At 41.7% G+C, this 21,188-nt stretch overlaps 1 protein-coding gene across 1 annotated transcript in view; it reads right to left on the reverse strand.

Annotated features, from left to right (window-relative positions):
• LOC308099801 (protocadherin-15-like) overlaps positions 1–21,188 on the reverse strand; it is a gene marked incomplete at its 3' end in the record, with an annotated part of 359,052 nt that overhangs the window by 261,748 nt on the left and 76,116 nt on the right. Inside the window, exon 4 of the mRNA XM_080448598.1 lies at positions 17,323–17,388. Coding sequence (XP_080304724.1) covers positions 17,323–17,388 — 66 coding nt within the window. The remainder of the gene's footprint in view (positions 1–17,322; positions 17,389–21,188) is intronic.

Raw genomic sequence — 21,188 nt, forward strand, 5'->3', positions numbered from 1 at the left:
AATACTCTCTTATTGTTCGAAATACAGTCAGGGCCAGCCCAAACCTTTTAGTAGTTCTAGGCAAGATCTGTTAATGGTGACCCCCCCAAACACACACACCACCATTGAGGCCTCTTGGCGCATGTCAACGCTGCATAACTCATCAGCTAATTCCTTCAGCCAGCACTACTCCAGAGTATAACTCAGAACTACAAAAGCCACAGAAGGTGTGCTCAGCAGAGCGCACATGTATGCAGTGGTTTGGTCTGGAATATCACACAGTCTGCCAAATATGACCTGCTGTACCAGCTTGTACCCATATACGTCTATCACGTCGGCACCTGTTCATCAACAAAATGGCTGAGAAAACAACACTTTGTTCTTTGTCTCAGCCCTCATTTTAGCCATACATGCAGCGATGCTTGACACATCTCCCTGTGGGTTGCAAGATTATCCCCATGCACACAGACAGACAGACATATTTCTAGAACAGCTGTTGCTAATTCATACCCTCGATGCCTATACTTCTGTTCAGTACAGCAGGAACATCATTTTTCTTTATGTATGCTTGAAAACTAAGTTAATGGAAGCAGATAATCCACAGTTTTCACATTCACAGGCAGATGTGACGGCACAGCGTGCACTGGGAGGCAAACACATGAACACCAAAACAAAAGCCCAGTTAATGTCCCCATAGCACACATACTGTGTGCCGTTGACTTAAAAGTGCAGTACTTGTAAATGTGCTTAGTTACTTTCCTACCACTGCAAGCATTAGCAGATCCCGATTACCCGATTCAGTGTGTTGAATCAGCGGCAGGGCTCGTCGGGAAAGGGAGTTCTCACATTTATACCCCTAAAAATACAGTAGATGTGTGCGAACAGGAGAAACATGATTTGGACAGCACCTGAGAGAGAAAAAGATAGAGTGAGGCAGAGAGCGAGAGCGAGAGAGAGAGAGACTTGCATGCACTTCATGAACGCACTGCATTTCATGGAACGCATTCATTTCTGAAAGCGTGAAACAACGTCAAGACTGAAGTTCTTGTTTACAAACATTGAGACTGCGTGCACAGGTGCCGGTTTCATGTAATCAATTCCCAACAGACCCCCAAACCTGTTGTTTTGGGGAGCGTTGGTTTCTGTTCATTCAACCTCCTCTTAGACATATACCTGTATACTTCACCCCGCAACGGTATTGCACCCCAAGAACAGCTGACATACGAGCTCACATTGCGTCGCGGATGCGACCGTTGTGAGCTTGGAGGTTTGATATTCTCGGCCATTCTCTGCGCGCAACACCTTCGTGCGACAGAGCATAAATTAGGCTTGAGGGGATACAGCTGCGCGAGCAAGCAGACTCTGGTGCCGTGATCATAGGGAACGCTCCCTCTGTTCTAATGACAGCGACTGGAGGTGGGGTTTGGAGGACAACTGCTTTCCAAACACCTGGCAAAACGGTTCGGGGCACCGCACCCGGCCCGTAGCCCCGGGCAACCACAAAGGATTCATCCGGAATGACCAATACGACTCTGGTTCTTGTGACTCTTATCCCCGTGGATGAAAGACTATAATGATAATGACAATGTGACTCTTGTAATGGTGTCTCTGGGTCTTTTATTCTGGCTGTGTTCTCATTATCTGTACCTTTTATCTGTCTTTTGCATGACTGCTGTAACTGCAGCGACTGAATATGTCTGAGTGTTAGGCGGTAGGACTCGAGTGGGATGGAGGTGCCAAGTGTCTTTCCAGTGGGGGCTCCTCACTGGGAGGTGAGCCGGTAGGATACAACAGCAACACATAAATGGGTGTGGAAAGAAATATATTGGCATAATGACTAGTACATTGGGCAGAAAAAGGGGTACAAATATTTGGCTCCTCTAAATTAATAGTTAAAAAAAAAAATTATTCAATGTAATTGGCTTTTGATATTTAAACTGGTAAATGCTAAAACACTTCTCCAAGTGCATTGCTGTAACAATGCCATTTGGCAAGCAGGAGTACAATAGAATTCCAAAAAGGGGATACTAATAAAGCACTTGAGAACAATAAATCTGTCTTTGATTGAGTCAAATGATGTGTCGCAGGGAGAGTGTATTAATATTGAATGATGGATGAATCACTAACATATTGTATAAGAACAACAATAAGAATAATTATAGGTTATAAATGCACAGCAGTATGAAATAAAAGCATTATTTATCTACTATCAATTCAAATCACCTGGACAAGAGGCACGTCTACTCTTTGTCTAACCCTACATCCTAAAGGGAATACACTTCACTCACTCAGAAATGGTTATTAAACACTGAAGCCATGTTTTATATCTTCAAAAGTTTTCAAAAATAGAGAATATTGCTGATCTACAAGCTCACAGCTAGGTTGAAAGTGGTTACTTAACACAGCAATGTCTTGTTAATTCTATTTCACAGAAGCAGCATGTTTAAATAATTAGGTTAAATTATGCAGCACCATTGAACGTAAAGGGAGTAAATCTAGTCCCAATAGAAGGGAAATATTAGTCATGTATCAGTGTCTGTGTGCACAGTCTTCCTAGAGGAATGGAGAGAAAGGACAGAGTGGATGAGAAACAGAGAAGGAATGAAGAGAGAGAGAGAGAGCGAAAGAGAGAGAGAGAGAGAGAGAGACAGAGAAAGAGGATGACAGAGATGCTGAACATACAAAGACAAACAAAGGCGGACATAGTCCACATAAAATTATAAATTCATATACACGCTTACACGCCAATGGTTCCACAGTTTAGAGACAAACCTGACCAAACTCAATAAAGGGTTATTCAGAATTAAAATGATGCTGTTGGCAGAATCAGACAGCCTACACACACATTTGTACATGAGGTTCCGCAGCACAGCGGAGCAGGTGGGGACACCGATACTGACAAACATTTGGCTTGCACTGCTGCATCGTGGCACCTTAAGCAGCAGTCTCATGCCATCATTATAAGCTACATTGAGTTTCAGCATACTGCTCTTTCAGTAGCACCGCCACAAGTGGGCAGTATACATAGGTGTGCAAAAGCATTGAATAGTGTGGACTTCACAGAAGCTGAACACATACTAAACTTACGAACAATCGTGTTAGCTTGTGCACATAACATTCTGTGTTGCCTGTAGATGCCCCTATCATCAGATATGTCATTTGTTAAATGATGGTCTAAGTACTTGACCTCATCACAGACCTTAAGGGCAGTACCAGACAGACCTTAACTCACCAGCTGCCAGAGTTATTTCAGATTTTTAGCTGTTGGCTGCCAGAGATTTTTAATTGAAAAACAAAAAGTACTCAGGAGCCGAGATACAGAATTTTTAAGTTTTAAGTTAAAGGGATACTTCACTTTCGGGCCGGGGACACATTTAAAAAAAATATTAAAAATAAATGAAAAAAGTTATGGAAAATTCATGGCCCCCTCACGACACGCAGTGTCCTACTAATGTGTGAGGGGGCCATGAATTTTCCATAACTTTTTTCATTTATTTTTAATATTTTTTTTAAATGTGTCCCCGGCCCGAAAGTGAAGTATCCCTTTAACAAGGAAGTGGATTTTTTTTTTTTTTTTTTTTTTTTCCAATAGAACGCATTTATGCGATCTTGGCGGCCAAGCGCACTATTTATTAGATCGCATTAATGCGTTAATGGCGGCCAATGAGTTAATTTAAGGGCAGTACCAGACAGACCTTAAGGGCAGTACCAGACAGACCTTAAGGGCAGTACCAGACAGAAAAAAGACAGGAAATGACAGTTCTACTTCTTATAATCATGATGTTACTCTTCTTTGCATTCTAAATAATGTCACAGTCTGAGCCATATTGAGAGAAAACCCTCAATAACAGTTGAAGGAAGGCCAGCACTATATGGACAGAGGATCAGCACCAAATCATCCGCGTACTTCAGGTGGTTGATTATTTTGTTACCAACCTGACACCTTGTATCACAGCTGTTCAGCTGCTTAGATAGGTCATCCATAAATTAAGAGCAAAGGAGATAGAATACTTCCCTGTCTGACTCCATTATTTACTGTGACATGAGCAGAAATACAGTTACCCCATCTAACACACATTGTCTGATGTGCATAAATATTCTGTGACTAGTTGAAGAGGTAAGAAAATCAAAAAATCACTGACAGCGGATGATTCATTTATTCTGGCAGTGAATGTAGGAACCCCTCTGTTCTGTTATGGAACAACTTTTTGTGATTACCACGACCAAAAGCTTTAGACAAATCAATAAAACACGTAAGAATTGTGGTAATATACCCGTTATACAAATCTAAAATGTCCTTAAAATATAAGCTCACAACGCGTCACATTGCGTCGCATAGTGAGCTTGTACATGTATATCGTCTATTTTCAGATAGCCCATGCTTATAGGGTTAAAGTAGTCAAAACAAATGTTGATGCTATAACTTGGAACCCTCCCAAGGACCCCCTGTGGGGTCCCAGTCGCAGACCCTACTTTGAGAACCACTGAATTAAAGTGAATGAGGGAATGAATGAAGAATGAGGATGCCAGTGCTAATGACACGACAGGGAGAGAGAGAGGAACAGTGTGAGTGAGGGTGATTGAATTAACTTCAGAGAGAGGGGAGCTAATGACTCTGTATAGTGAGACCAAAAAGTCAGTCACACACAGCAGGCTTGGCTCCTCTTCATTAATTGTTTCAACCTGATGCTGCTAACACACATTTTAATAACGTCCTCAGCTTTTGCCTCTGAAGCCTATAGCGGTGCTGGAGGGAGGGACATACACCGGTCCCTGGCACTGGACCAAGGGGCTAGATTCCGGTTTGTAAATTGAGGCTATGTAGGAAGTGTGACAGTTCATATGAACGGCCTGTAATCTCACCGATGTTTCACCGCTGTTTCACCGCTGTTGGTTGCTGGTTGCAGAAGCAATTAGGCTCCATTCAAGTGGATGGGTTTTTGGACGAACTTTGCACTTGATTGTATTACCTTAATAAACATTGTAATAAATACTTAGTCGCTAGTTTAAAGTCTTCTTTCAATCACCATGATATGCGTTTTGGTAAATTATTGCTGCGGTTTCAGCCAATAGCATTCATTTCCATTTGCATTTCGGACCAGATATCAACCGGATATAGAAAGATGGCGGATTTGAAATCGCTGCAAAATAGGCTTAATTTACGGTCTGTAGAAACCAATGGCGTGACGCTGTCCATATTGTTTTACGGTCCATGCACTGGACCCAGTATTTCCCCCACAGGACAAATGTTCTCCGGTGTCGGCCAGTCAAACTGGTAGAGACGAGAGACCTTTACACAGACTGAATGGCATTCAACGTCTGCGGCGGGGCGGCCCCTTAGCGATCTCGTCTGTTTGGCTCCGCTTTCAGGCTTTGTCAGCTCTCCTGGCGCGGCGTGTCAAAACCCTGCGCTCTGTGGCGATGTTTTTCTTGGAAGAGTAAAACAAGAGTCGAGCAATCGTATAGACACTAGGATTCTGATGAAAGGTCGAAGGCAAAAGAGTTGACGTGACACAACCGGGGGAAAATGCACAGCTGAGCTGAGACTTTGCAAAGTATGTTTTCTCTCCCCCTCTCTGTCTTCATTCTCCGGCTCGACGCTTGTCTGTTTCGCTTCGACTGACTGATTTTCTTTGGGTCGGGAGCTTGAAGAGGGGTCAACAGGCAAGACATTGTTTCCTCAGTGGTGTGTACTAGATTTAGCAAAAGCTGAAGGATTCTTAAAAGTCCAGCTGCAATGGCTTTATTCTTTTTTGGTGGCCTTTATTGTGAAGTTTCCTCGTAAAACAGAGGCTGGTTGTGTCTCGGCCAATCACAGTCTCAGCCGACCACCCCGTTCCCTCGGGCTATGGGATCTCAGAGAGGCAGTGCAGAGGCACATTTATGTTACTACTACACTGCCTATTTCTCACCTCAAAATTTGAGGTGAGAAAACATTGAATGAAAACATTTAATGTTTTCAGATACATATTTTAGTGTTCTGTTCAGAACAAAGTAGCAGGCCTTTAGTGTCTCCATAATGACAATAAGCTCCGCGTGGAGGAACATTGAGCTATGGGAATCATAAAGGTGAATGAAACCATAATTCATGATTATTCATAAGTGCTTGCTGATGTAATCATGTATTTGTTTGACAAAAAGTAATTAAGATTACACTTTTAAGTGACTTTTGACATAAAAATACACAAAAATGTATTTCAGTCAGACAACTCTTGGATTGAATTGCGTATACTATATTGAGCATAAATTATAATATTTATTGAGCATAAATATCTATGAGCATATGTTGGCATCATGGCTCTGTCTCAAATAATTCATTCCCTGTAAGCATGGACAAATATAATAAATAAATGATCAGCCAAATAGATCATGACTTTGCAGCAACAAGATAAAAGCAATGAGACATTTATGGAACTCTGATTTCCCCTAGCTATTCAAAGTGTTCTTGCCCCCCCCCCCCTCCTCTCTCTACGCGTCACATTGCGTCACATTGCGTCGCATAGTGAGCTTGTACATGTATATCGTCTATTTTCAGATAGCCCATGCTTATAGGGTTAAAGTAGTCAAAACAAATGTTGATGCTATAACTTGGAACCCTCCCAAGGACCCCCTGTGGGGTCCCAGTCGCAGACCCTACTTTGAGAACCACTGAATTAAAGTGAATGAGGGAATGAATGAAGAATGAGGATGCCAGTGCTAATGACACGACAGGGAGAGAGAGAGGAACAGTGTGAGTGAGGGTGATTGAATTAACTTCAGAGAGAGGGGAGCTAATGACTCTGTATAGTGAGACCAAAAAGTCAGTCACACACAGCAGGCTTGGCTCCTCTTCATTAATTGTTTCAACCTGATGCTGCTAACACACATTTTAATAACGTCCTCAGCTTTTGCCTCTGAAGCCTATAGCGGTGCTGGAGGGAGGGACATACACCGGTCCCTGGCACTGGACCAAGGGGCTAGATTCCGGTTTGTAAATTGAGGCTATGTAGGAAGTGTGACAGTTCATATGAACGGCCTGTAATCTCACCGATGTTTCACCGCTGTTTCACCGCTGTTGGTTGCTGGTTGCAGAAGCAATTAGGCTCCATTCAAGTGGATGGGTTTTTGGACGAACTTTGCACTTGATTGTATTACCTTAATAAACATTGTAATAAATACTTAGTCGCTAGTTTAAAGTCTTCTTTCAATCACCATGATATGCGTTTTGGTAAATTATTGCTGCGGTTTCAGCCAATAGCATTCATTTCCATTTGCATTTCGGACCAGATATCAACCGGATATAGAAAGATGGCGGATTTGAAATCGCTGCAAAATAGGCTTAATTTACGGTCTGTAGAAACCAATGGCGTGACGCTGTCCATATTGTTTTACGGTCCATGCACTGGACCCAGTATTTCCCCCACAGGACAAATGTTCTCCGGTGTCGGCCAGTCAAACTGGTAGAGACGAGAGACCTTTACACAGACTGAATGGCATTCAACGTCTGCGGCGGGGCGGCCCCTTAGCGATCTCGTCTGTTTGGCTCCGCTTTCAGGCTTTGTCAGCTCTCCTGGCGCGGCGTGTCAAAACCCTGCGCTCTGTGGCGATGTTTTTCTTGGAAGAGTAAAACAAGAGTCGAGCAATCGTATAGACACTAGGATTCTGATGAAAGGTCGAAGGCAAAAGAGTTGACGTGACACAACCGGGGGAAAATGCACAGCTGAGCTGAGACTTTGCAAAGTATGTTTTCTCTCCCCCTCTCTGTCTTCATTCTCCGGCTCGACGCTTGTCTGTTTCGCTTCGACTGACTGATTTTCTTTGGGTCGGGAGCTTGAAGAGGGGTCAACAGGCAAGACATTGTTTCCTCAGTGGTGTGTACTAGATTTAGCAAAAGCTGAAGGATTCTTAAAAGTCCAGCTGCAATGGCTTTATTCTTTTTTGGTGGCCTTTATTGTGAAGTTTCCTCGTAAAACAGAGGCTGGTTGTGTCTCGGCCAATCACAGTCTCAGCCGACCACCCCGTTCCCTCGGGCTATGGGATCTCAGAGAGGCAGTGCAGAGGCACATTTATGTTACTACTACACTGCCTATTTCTCACCTCAAAATTTGAGGTGAGAAAACATTGAATGAAAACATTTAATGTTTTCAGATACATATTTTAGTGTTCTGTTCAGAACAAAGTAGCAGGCCTTTAGTGTCTCCATAATGACAATAAGCTCCGCGTGGAGGAACATTGAGCTATGGGAATCATAAAGGTGAATGAAACCATAATTCATGATTATTCATAAGTGCTTGCTGATGTAATCATGTATTTGTTTGACAAAAAGTAATTAAGATTACACTTTTAAGTGACTTTTGACATAAAAATACACAAAAATGTATTTCAGTCAGACAACTCTTGGATTGAATTGCGTATACTATATTGAGCATAAATTATAATATTTATTGAGCATAAATATCTATGAGCATATGTTGGCATCATGGCTCTGTCTCAAATAATTCATTCCCTGTAAGCATGGACAAATATAATAAATAAATGATCAGCCAAATAGATCATGACTTTGCAGCAACAAGATAAAAGCAATGAGACATTTATGGAACTCTGATTTCCCCTAGCTATTCAAAGTGTTCTTGCCCCCCCCCCCCTCCTCTCTCTCTCGCAGATAGCCCCTTGTTCCTCCGCTAGACACAAATCTCTTCAATCCGATTAATTGCATCTGGATTTAGGGAAACAAAACGATCGGGTTCTCTTGGGGCTGAACGAGTGGAGGCGTCTACACAAAGCAAGCATTGTGCCCTCAACAGAGACCCACACTCTTTAAGTGAAGGAGGGTTCATTCCATGTTGTGTCTGGCACCAGTATTATGTAGCTCCCGTTAAAAGCAGGACGTTTGTTGTGTGTTTCCCCAAACATACTGTAGGGTCGCGACTGCATTTAGGGTTGCAGAGCCATTTTTATGGCTACGAGATTTTCCATCACCCCAAAAAAGTAAGGAAAAAAAAACTACACAAAAAACACCAATATATCTTTTGGTTTTCAAGCTGAAAAGGTTTGGGAACCACTGGTTTAGAGCATACGGCTCTTCTTCATCAGACTTTCAGAAGTAGGAGAAGTTATGTTCTCCAAAAGTCAAAACGGCAGAAAATGACAATCTTTTTAACAGACCTATTTGGCCTACAGATATCCGCGTTCAACTTCACAAGGTATTTCTTCATCCAGCACCCATCCTCTTGGGCATTGAGATGTGCGTGTCTATTTTTTAATCGTCTCGTATCTGGCAGCTGTCCCAGAGGCAGCGGTTTGAATACATTACAGTTGTTGTTGTTGTTGTCGTTTTGTTTGTTTTCTCTCAATTGATTTGGCACATTTCTCCAACCTAAGGCCCATGCTCTCAAAACACTTAATCTAAACAGTCTTAACTCTTGGTAATTTTGCTAAATTACCGTAATAGAAATGCAGTTGATCTGCAAAAATTGATCATTTCCTTATCAATTATTCAGGGCCGGATCTAGGCATGGGCAAGGGGGGGCAATGCCCCCCCAAATGCCCTGACTGCTTTTTTTTTTTTTTTTTTTGGGTGGGGGGGCTTGTGAAAGTTACATTTATGTCATGATATGAAATGTGAGCTTACCATAATCAAAATAATCCTTAATCATATTCCATCATGTATCATTGCACAATTCAAATAATCCTCTGCCCTGATTTTCCACACAGTCACACACACACATGCAGTACTACTCCTAAACAATAGGAAGCAGTATTACACAAACAGCCGGAAAAAACGCAAAAAAAACTGCAATTTTTTTTTCGCTGCCGCGCGAGGAAGCCGCCCCCCCCAGCATTTCCTAATGCCCCCCCAATGAATAATTTCTAATGATAAAGGTTTTTGGGAGGAGGTATGGGAGGTGTAAGGCATAGAGGAGATGACGGAGGAACGGGGAGGTGGAGCACATGGAGGAGGTGAAGAAGGAAGGGGAGGTGATGAGATAGGGATCACTAACATAAGTTCAATGAACTGTTTCACACCAAATAGATATGACAATACCAGAATTGACAAACTTTCCACATGTTCTACTAAACACTTATATGAAATATTACTGCAGTATTTCCAGAATTGTGATGAACAGACATTTTAGCATGAGCACACCTGTGAGGATACAGTTGAATATTCAATAGAAGACACATAATAGTTATAATGAAAATGATGTAACAAGTGTTGAATAAAGTATATTTCTATAAAGATGTAAACCTTGAACATTGAAGTGAAAAAGTATTTCATTTAGCAGTGGCATCGAGTTGCTTAAATAAAAAGTCTGTTCAGACGGATGTGTTAACTGTTTTGAGACCATGCACCTCGCTTTGGAGAAATTTGTCAAATCAATTGAGAAAAAAACGGTAAACATGTTATGCTTGAGCTGAGCTACTGGCTTGATATGCCTGTATGACCAGCTGCTTCTCACCACGCTAAACTCTCCTGGGCTACAGCACAGCCAGATGTATCGGAAAGAAGCAATTAAAGGGAAGAAACACAAGACTACAAATCTAAAAGCCCCGCTAGTGGCCCCTAGAGGCCGTGCTGCTGCTTACACCCAAATGGAAACCACAGTATACAGTTTGAAAGGCTGTCACTAGAGCTGTGATTCACAACACGTGGGCCAAGTTATTGCAAGTGGCCTCCAAAATAATTGGTTGAACACTAAGATTTTAATTTTAAGTTGTCAGATGAGTGTGTCGCGGACGCTTTCGAGATATTCAAGTTCCATTTATGTTTTAATCAGTAGGGTGCATCCTTGCTGAGCTCATTACGTTTCCTTGCATTCTGGATTCGATTTAGACTTTTTTGCGTGCGATTGGACGTTTTGGCCTTGGGTTAGGGTTAAAAGAATGGCCATTGGGCCACCAATAATGGGGGGCATTGTCCTGGGAGCTTGGGAGGTGCACACTGCACAGCAAATTCCAATGCAAACCAGCCAGTAGTTTTCAAGATACCTTGTTTGGGAGTAAAATGTGTGAAAGTGGAAATGGGTGAAGCTAGGCCATGGACTGGAGTCACCAAAATGAATAGGGGTCATCATAGGGCTGGAGAACACCGACATTTAGAACCTCTCATCAACTTAATCTTGCTCATGACCATTAATCAAGAAGTAGATTTTAGTTTTTTCTTATATCAATGGATCAACACAAAACAATTCTACGGGGTCCTTTTTACAATCATCTAATCCGATTAACCACTTAACCCTGTATTTGTTGTTCAATGGTGGCTAACAATGTGTATCATTTCAAAATCATACTTATTCAAATGTGTCATTTATTTAATCAACAATTAAATTGATGTGTTTGATTAACTATTGCACCTGTAATATTATATCCCCTGGCCCTAGGTCATCCTCTAGAGTCCATGAAGCTGCAGAGGAAATGATTATGGCAAATGTGAGATATGATATTCAGAATCTAAGTGATGAACGGACCGACCGGCCAACATCAACATCCTCCGAGTCCCATCAGCACGTAGCGGGGGCCTATTATTGTACCTCTAAATAAAATGTGATTCTAAACCCCAGAAAATCCACTAAATTATAATGCAGGATCTTGACAGCGCCGCGCTTCTAGCCCATAATGCATCTGAGCTCCGCCATGGGGATTCGTATACTATCTTGGCTCTCCTGAGCCGGTGTTAAATTTGTGTTAAATGTGTTCTTCGGGGCGAGCCAAGGGTGGGGGGAGAAAAATGGGTAGAATATGTTTTCATATTTCATCGTTTAGTTATTCCTTTCCTTTGACCTAGACCAAACATTTCAAGACGCAGACAGACGGGGTGATTATGTTGTTTGTTTTTTCCTATTCACCGCAACGACGTGAATGAATACGAAGGCGACAGGCGCCCAGAAAAGATGGAATCTTATTATGTGTCATTTGTATGGCGGCTGCGCCACTAGACGGGAAGAGATGGAGCACATTTGGAAGGATAATTGCTTTGGTCAATAATGACAGGTTGCCTGTTTTACATTCCATTACGGCGGAGGACGGGCGCCCTGGGCCGTTTCATCACCCCGAGATAAATAAAAGGACGGAGCAGCCAGAAGAGACCCATATCCCAGGTAAATGAGTGCTTTATGAGAAAGATTAGCACAAATCCCCTCACCAGCTCCCACACACACACACTGCATTGCAGGGGGGGAATGCATTTGGATGTGAGGCTTGGCAAAACCCACCGCCGTGCAAATAGCAATCCCCAGGCAATCGATCAAAGCCCCCCCAAAATCAAAGCCGTGCATGAGGAGAGGAAGCATGGGGGCTCCAAGACATCGACAGCCTGGATGGGAACGTTTCTGTCGAGGTAGGAGGCCCAGCATGATGCCGTTGCTGTCGGGAGGGGAAATGTTATGTCCAAAACTGTTACTTTTCAAGACATGGGGAAAAAGAACATCTAATGGATAAAATGTAGTTATTATTTAGTTACAGGCTCTTGTTAAAGAATGTCATTGGTTACATTTTTATAAAACGAGAGACTTAAAGGACAACTTAGTTTTTTTTACAACAAGGGTTATTTTATTAGTTTGAAATGATAATAATTAAAAGATGATTGTTAAAAAAAAACTTGTTATCCATCGTTATAGTGATTTTAGTGATTTTTAACTGGGGGGCGGGGGCATTCGATCCATTGGTAAATAGTCATGAACGCAGCCTCCGATTTCCGTGAAACTTTGTACGCACATCCTTACTAGGCCAAGGAAGAAATGCCACCCTACATTTTTTCAAATCAGCCTCATGGTGGCGCTGTAACAGGCAGATTCACGTTTTGGCCTATACAGTTCAAGAGTTATATTTCATTACTTTGCGCAACACTGTCATACAATTTAGTATGACAAGTGTATGATCTTTCATGAATGAAACATCGTAAAAAGAACAATATGGAGATACTACTGTAACAATAGTGTTGATGCTAACTCGCCTATGAAGAAGTGGGGCGCTTCAGACAACACAATCACCACCTGTCCCCTGTATAAACTAGCAGTGGTGGAAAAAGTACACTGTTTACTTAAGTGAAAGTATCAATACTGCAATATAGAAATACTCTGTTACGAGTAAAAGTCCAGAACATATGGCCCGAAATGTAAATGGGGCTGAAGTGGTTAATGTATTGTTTTGTTATAATCCAAATCTACAAAGTAACTAGTAATTAAAGTTTTCAAATAATTGTAGTGGAGTAAAAGTAAAAGTATTGGAAATTGGAAACACTCAAGTAAAGTACAAATGCCTCAACATTGTATAGTACTTGAGTAAATATACTTAGTTACTTTACACCACTGTAGACCAGTGGTTCTTAAAGTGGGGACACTGAGTTGGACATTTTGATCACGATGCACGGAAGAAGAAAAAAAGCCAACAATAACCAAAGAGTAACCTCCTACTCATGCACACACCTTCAAACATGCACGCACACATACCCACGTGGATGCCAAAGTTAATCGGAGTTTGTTGGAGTGTTAAGTGTGTGCACACGTGCACGCTCCACTTACAGTACAAACAAACATGCCACACTCCCATGCACACCACGTCACACACACACACACACACTGGCAAACAAGCATGCACGTGATGTGCCAAAAAGGCTGTGCCTGCAGTATGAAGCCAGTGGAGCGTGTATAAAAACACACACACACACACTGTATAAACAGGCTGTGAGTCCCATCTTCAGTAAAGTGCTGCTCATTAAACTCTGTTAGCCTGCTGTAAATATCTGCAGGCGTCGCAAACAGATAGAACACACACACACACCTGCTCCACTTATAGAGACACTGCTCTACTGTACATAATATGACTTCTACGAAAGCAGCTGTTACTGCGCTCCACTGCACACAAGAGGTGTGTGCGCGGCTGCGCGCATGTAAAGCCATTTTGCAATTGTATGGCTAATGGCTCTGTGGCACGGAAAAGTTTGCGAACCTGTGACATAGGCTACAATGTGTGCAAAAAATACACACACACACACACACACACACACACACACACACACACACACACACACACACACACACACACACACCTTCTCCCCCCCCCCCCCCTCTAGAACAGCTGTATAGCAAATTCATACCCTTGATGCAGATACTTCTGTTTAGTACAGCAGGGACACAATCTTTTCAAGAAATACGGTTGACAAACCCACAAAAAAGTACATCACAGGAAACAATGCACCAGGGGGGGAAATGGAGAAGAAAGTGGGTAGGCTGCAGAAAAAGTTGTGATGAGAGCAGCAGTGGGAGCTGTTGATGGAGAGGAGAGGAGAGGAGAGGAGAGGAGAGGAGAGGAGAGGAGAGGAGAGGAGAGGAGAGGAGAGGAGAGGAGAGGAGAGTTCCAGAACTCCTGACCTGCACAAACAGCCTCCATCTGTTCAATGCATCAGTGAGTTCTGGTGCTGCTGTTGGCCTTACTCACTGTAGTAAGACTTTATGTCCTTTACTACAGTGGTTCTCCAACTTTTAAATGTCAATGATCTCGAAATTCATACGTATGCATTTGGCCACAGTACAGACGCCCATACAAGAAAAACCTTGTATGGGACCCCCCCCCCCCAAAGGTTTGGGGGGTTAAGGTGTTAACATGTTTTAAGGTGTTAAAATGTTTTAAAAACAAATATTGAAAACATATTCAAGAATTTTGAGCAAACAGATTTTGATGTTATATATTTTTTTGCTGGAGACTCCCTGGAACCGTCTCAACAAGGACCCCTGGGGGTCCCCGGACCCCAATTTGAGAACCACTGCCGTACCGTGGATGTCTGAATGTTATTATGTTAAAGGGGAAATCCACCCATTTTCAATATTTAACTATGTCATTAATATAGCATAAAGGAGTTGTGTGGAAATAAGAAAAAATTAAAAAAAAAAATAACATTGCAAAAAAATGTAACATTGCAAAAAAATTAACATTGCAAATTACACTGTGATGACTCATCATGGTGTAATTTGCAATGTTAATTTTTTTGCAATGTTACATTTTTTTGCAATGTTAATTTTTTTTTAAATTTTTTCTTATTTCCACACAACTCCTTTATGCTATATTAATGACATAGTTAAATATTGAAAATGGGTGGATTTCCCCTTTAAGTTGGCCGTTCACTGAGGAAGTTTTTGTTTTAGGAAAATTCATAGAGAAGGCATGGCAGTTGCACTGGCGAACGATGTATCCATAACTCACAGACAATCAATATGTTTATGTATTCTGTTTGTGGTGTATCTTGGTGTATGTACATTTTGTGAGTGATAAGCCTGCTGATAAGCCTGCTGGGCATCTTGTGGTGCAGGACAATAAAAATCTATCTAACTATCTATCTATCTAACTATCTGCACGCACGCTCCCACGCACCACTGCTTTGCTTATCCCAGTAAACACAAACAAACAGACATACAGTAAACACACCAAAAACAACAACAGCCAGAAAGAAACAAAAAAAGAGACTTTCCAGAATGTCTCTAAACAACAATTTGAAATGCAACTAAACATCAACCAAAACCGTGGAAAGCCTCAATCCAGTTGTTACTTCTAACTATTAATAAAACATCGCTCTGATGCAAGAAGTAGAACTCACTGTATTGTATTATTGAAGAAACGGCAACAGTTTAGCTCCACAAAAACCAAGCCAACATTCCGATCCATATACTGCACCACTTGAGGACTGCATCTATAGGGATTATCAGCCAATACTCGCCGTGCTATTCTTAGTATTGTTTTGTCCTGCCTGGTGCAAGCTTTATTGAGGAGGGTGTGTGCACTGTTGTATACTTGTTTATTATTGATGGTGTTTATTTTGTGTGTGATGTCTTGTCTTTACCCTGCTTTCTCTGCCCTGGAACCGTTATCTTAACTGTTGCGCTGCCTCTGGCGATCTGTCCTCTGGCAATAAAGGTCTTATCTTATCTTATGTTATCTTATCTCGTCATCTGATGCCAGTGGCCAATGTTTACTCTGTGTATACCTCCTAACTCCATATTCAAACTTTTTGTGTTTTTTTTCGTAAAAAAAAAGCCCTACTTGATCATACTACAGTGTCACACGCAAGCATCAAAAGTAGCAGATGCGCAAGCTCGAAACACGGCGCAAAGCAATGCGTTTTGAGCTTGTAGATCTGCTACTTTTGCTATTTTTGAATTTGAATCCTGAAAAGTAACAGTTTTGTACATTTCTGCCCGAAAAAGACGATATTATTGAATTTGTGTTCATTAAAAGACAGCGTGATGAAGGGCTAAAAGTTATTATTTTGTTTTGTATTTATTTTTCAGGCTTCTCCTGCCTTTATTGATAGTTACAGTGTAGAGAGAGACGAGAGAGAGAGTCAGACAGACAGTGACATGATGCAACAAAGGTGCACCTGGCCCGGGAATCCAAAAAAAATGGGACTCACTGTCAGGCAACATAGCCTATGTGATACACGCCTTAACCGCTCAGCTACCGGCACCACAATGTTTCTTAAAATTAAATATTGCCACAAAAGAGGGGATGAATAACAACAAAAACATAACGCATAAATTGCCTATTGCCTCAATACTCATTGAGAGACAGTACAGATGAGACAGCCCCCCCTATTCGCACCTAATTCGCCTTAGTTTGAAATGATAACATTTCACACCTGGCACAATTTCACACATGGCAAATGTGACACTTTCTCCATGAAAAGGTTTGGATTTCCCACTGATTTACCCCATGAATTGACAATGGCAGGCCCTTTGAAATTCTCAAACGTCTCATGTGTATAACCAAGTGCTATAACACATTGAGAGACAGTATAACCAACTAGCCATAGAGTGCTACAACACATTGAGAGACAGTATAACCAACTAGCCATAGAGTGCTACAACACATTGAGAGACAGTATAACCAACTAGCCATAGAGTGCTACAACACATTGAGAGACAGTATAGCCAACTAGCCATAGAGTGCTACAACACATTGAGAGACAGTATAACCAACTAGCCATAGAGTGCTACAACACATTGAGAGACAGTATAACCAACTAGCCATAGAGTGCTACAACACATTGAGAGACAGTATAACCAACTAGCCATAGAGTGCTACAACACATTGAGAGACAGTATAGCCAACTAGCCATAGAGTGCTACAACACATTGAGAGACAGTATAGCCAACTAGCCATAGAGTGCTACAACACATTGAGAGACAGTATAACCAACTAGCCATAGAGTGCTACAACACATTGAGAGACAGTATAACCAACTAGCCATAGAGTGCTACAACACATTGAGAGACAGTATAGCCAACTAGCCATAGAGTGCTACAACACATTGAGGGACAGTATAACCAACTAGCCATAGAGTGCTTATAACAGTAAGTCCAAGAGGCTACGTACCGTTGGGGCTCTCCTCATCGATGGTGACGATGGTGGCAGGGGGGCCGGACCTCGACAGCTTGCACTCTGCACCAGAAAGAACAAACAGTCAAATCAAACCATGCATGAAAAAGAAAAACACCATTTAAAAATATACACTTACTGTAAATGTTTCCTACATTTAACCACTTAAGCCCCATTTTATGTTTTTGGCTATTTGAAAATGTGCCAAGCTACAAGCTCACAACGTGCCGCATTGCGGTGGCCTGGCATTGCCAGACTGATCACGTGGGATCACTCACAAGTTCCTCCACGGTATCGTGGAGGAACTTGTGAGTGATCCCACGTGATCAGTCTGGCAATGCCAGGCTAGCATTGCGGTGCATTGGAGATCTGCTAATTTTCCATATATATCGTTTTAATTTTTATATATTTTGATATATTGTCACATTAGGACAGCGGTTCTCAAACAATGGGTTGTGACCCAAAGTGGAGTCGCGGGAGGGTTCCCTTGGGGTCGCGCATTGGCAACCAAAAAAAGAAAAAATGACCACAAAATAAATAAAAATCTCAACCAACGTGAAGGGGATTGTAATGAATGCAATTAGTGTTCATTGAGTACACCCTTGCAGTAGACCAGTCAGGCAGGTTTGTTATATAAGCCTGACCAGCTGTACCTATTTTGCTGATTAACACCGTAAATGGCAGGAAACAAAATCCCTCATAATATGGGGTCGTGGTATAAAAAAGTTTGAGAACCCCTGCATAAGGACATTGTCGTATGACATGCTCAAAATAGGGACACAGGGATGAAAATGGTCAAAATGTACTGTAGGGCCTACACTGAAATAGTAATGTTACAGCTTATGACAGTGATTGCATAATGCATACCCCATAAATCTTAATGAATTCAGGGACAGCACGCTACAGTGCAATGTGAGTTTAATGAGTTTGAATTAGTTCTGAGCGAGATGCCTTAAAAGGTTTGATCTCAAGTGTTTATTGATCAAATGTCCATATTCAATGTGTCAAAATGCTTGTCACATTTTCGCTAAAACTTGAATAATAATAATCATTCAAACAATTCACCCAGGATGTTATGACTTTTACCCAGGAAATCGGATTTCAGAATAATGCAGGTTAAAACAGAAGCAATGGGCAGACACAGAGAGGGTCAGATATTAATATGTTAGATTAGCCTATTTAACAATACTTTTCTCTGATAGTTGAAAACTACATTGGGAATTATTATTTTACTTTCAATACCATAGTAGTGAGGTTTTCATACAGTTTACTAAAACAATCGACGCTTTGTAACTTTTTGTGACAATATAGATTGCACTGTAACTTGTAACTTTCCTCGACTACCCCGGATTTGAATCCGCTATTCAAAAACAGCAGATCTACAAGCTCACAGCGCCTCACTTTGTGCCGTGCTGCAGGCTTGTATATCTACTATTTTTGAAAATGTTTGGACATTTAAATTTAATTATTCTCTTTTTTTTTACACAAATGTTCTCTTTTTGGGGGATCCTTGGCACAAAACATTTTCAGATGGGAGGTCATATGAATTTGGGGGTCCTTGAATTGAAAAAGTTTGAGAACCACTGGCCACTGGCTGCCCCTCAATTGTACTTCGAGTTTAAATAAAGGTTATGATGATGATGATGATTCCCTGAGTATTCTGGTCCCTTGTCACTGCTACGTCTACAGTTGATCCCAGGCAGAGCACAGACAAGCACGTCTCCTCTCTGATACACGTAATGTCAACCTTGTTCCTTTTCACCTGACAGTGAGGAGTTCACCTGAAGGCCGGAACACGAGGGGAGGCCACGGGCAAAGGTTATTAGAGTTTTCATTCATTTGTATTTTTATTTCATTTTACAGCAGCGCTATGAAACTTTTTTTAAATAATAAAATGTAATTTTATCCAATCTGTATGGTATGCTAATACAATATAACTTATACAATTGGGGTGGTTGTATTTAGTCTCCCTGCTCTTCCATTGAGACATTTAGATCGTGTCAAAGGTCATGTCTCACCTAGACACAAGATCTGACAGGAGGTTTGACCTGATGGTCAAGATTCAAGTTATCCCGTGTACAAGCAGGCAGGCTCTAGCTCAATGGTAAAAATGTCAGCACTTCCGCAGGAAACTGGGTTCAAATCCGGGGTAGAGGAGGAACGTTACATAGTGCAGCTTTAACTTCATGTTTTCAATTTCAGTTAGTTGTAATTAGTTTTTAAAGTGGTTTGCTAGTTTAATACTTTTTTTCCCTTAAAAAAAAAAGAGCCTTGGATTATAATAATGAAAAAATAAATGAATAAAATACAGTAAGTAAGAGCAGGGAGGGTAGGGGTTAAGTGTCTTGGCTCAGGGACACCTCGACACATTGCTAGGGCCGAGAATAACAGTGAGAAGTGACTGTGCAATAACTCTCTTTTACGGTACTTTCTTTGACTGATATTATTGCCCTGTGTTTATTGTTTATTGAGTGTTTTAGGTCGTTTTATCATGTTTTTATTGTATTGGAGCTTCCGAGCGTAATCTTTTCACATGTATGTACCTAAACAGTGCGTCTAAGTGACAATAAAGTGAATCTGAACCTGGGACCTTCTTGTTTACCAGGCAGTCTCTCTACCCATTAAGCTATTGTGTCTCTAAAACATTAAGAAAAAAACATGTCATAAGCTGTCACTCTGCCATGTTGTGATAAATGCACATTATATTATTATATTTATCTGCTTGATCTATGGGTGCTATTTTATACGAGTGATATGTAACATCTGATTTACTTATGCACGTTATTGTATCTGATTTGATATGTAACATGTTGGACACTTCCTATTCACTGGAGGGTAATGGGTCTGATCAGGGGATGATTGAATGATTTGTGCCACCCGACGTTACTAATAGAGGGTGCAGCACAGGGGGGAGGGATCGAACAAACAAACCTGTATGCCAGCGAGGACGGGTGAAAAGAGGAGATCTCCTAGGCGCCAGCCTTACTGTTAAAGACAAAGTTTTAACTTAAGTTTGAGCTGCAGCCAAGTATTAGGAACGGGCGAGCCCTGCGGAGAACGGACCGTGTCGTTGCAGTGCCGTGGGGAATCGTCAGCTGGATTTGTGAATGAACCGCCGGTCGCTGAGAGGATTCTTACGGAGCCGCGGGTGAGACAAATTCATGTTTCTGTTCCGGTGGATTACAGTTTAAGGGGTACCCCGAGTCTTAATAGTTGGACCGTCAGTGCGGAAGAATCGCGAGTTGTTTGGATCTAAGGAGCTAATAGACAATGAAGCGGCCGTCTCGAACCTAAACGCGGGACTGTTTAATATTGTCTCGTAAAACGAGTAAGCGACTCTCCGTGGTGGCGTTCTGACTCTTTGTGTTATTGTTTAAGTGTGAACTTGTGTTTTGAGGGATCAAAGTACTTTGGGAATTGTTTGGGGTGGGAGGGGCTTTTGAAATAATTATTGTTTGTTGACTTGTTTATTTATCTGTTGTGTACTAGGGAAAGAGACAGGGACAGTCTATTTCAAGCCAGTGTGTTATTTGTTTACTGTTTGCCCTGTTGATTATTATTTTGTGGCTAAAATTAAATAAAGGTAATTCAGTTTAAAACCTACCGATCCTGTTGTTTTCCTTTAGTTAATAATTTCCCTTTCAAAGCAAAGGGCCGATTGTTACAATGTCTCATTTGTAGTGAATGGCAGCAGCATCGCAAGGCCGCTGCAAAGACCAACCACCAATGAATGGACCCGCAGCATGACACCGACAATGAATGCAGACAAACACGGACAGGGGGCGGTCAACTCCATGTGGGGGCCATCAGAAGCACAATGCCAACAGGAGGAGCAACGACAACAACGGCACAGATGGAGGGAA

The sequence above is a fragment of the Gymnoscopelus braueri genome (assembly GCF_963280865.1).
Source record: "Gymnoscopelus braueri genome assembly, chromosome: 14".
Lineage (NCBI taxonomy): Eukaryota > Metazoa > Chordata > Actinopteri > Myctophiformes > Myctophidae > Gymnoscopelus > Gymnoscopelus braueri.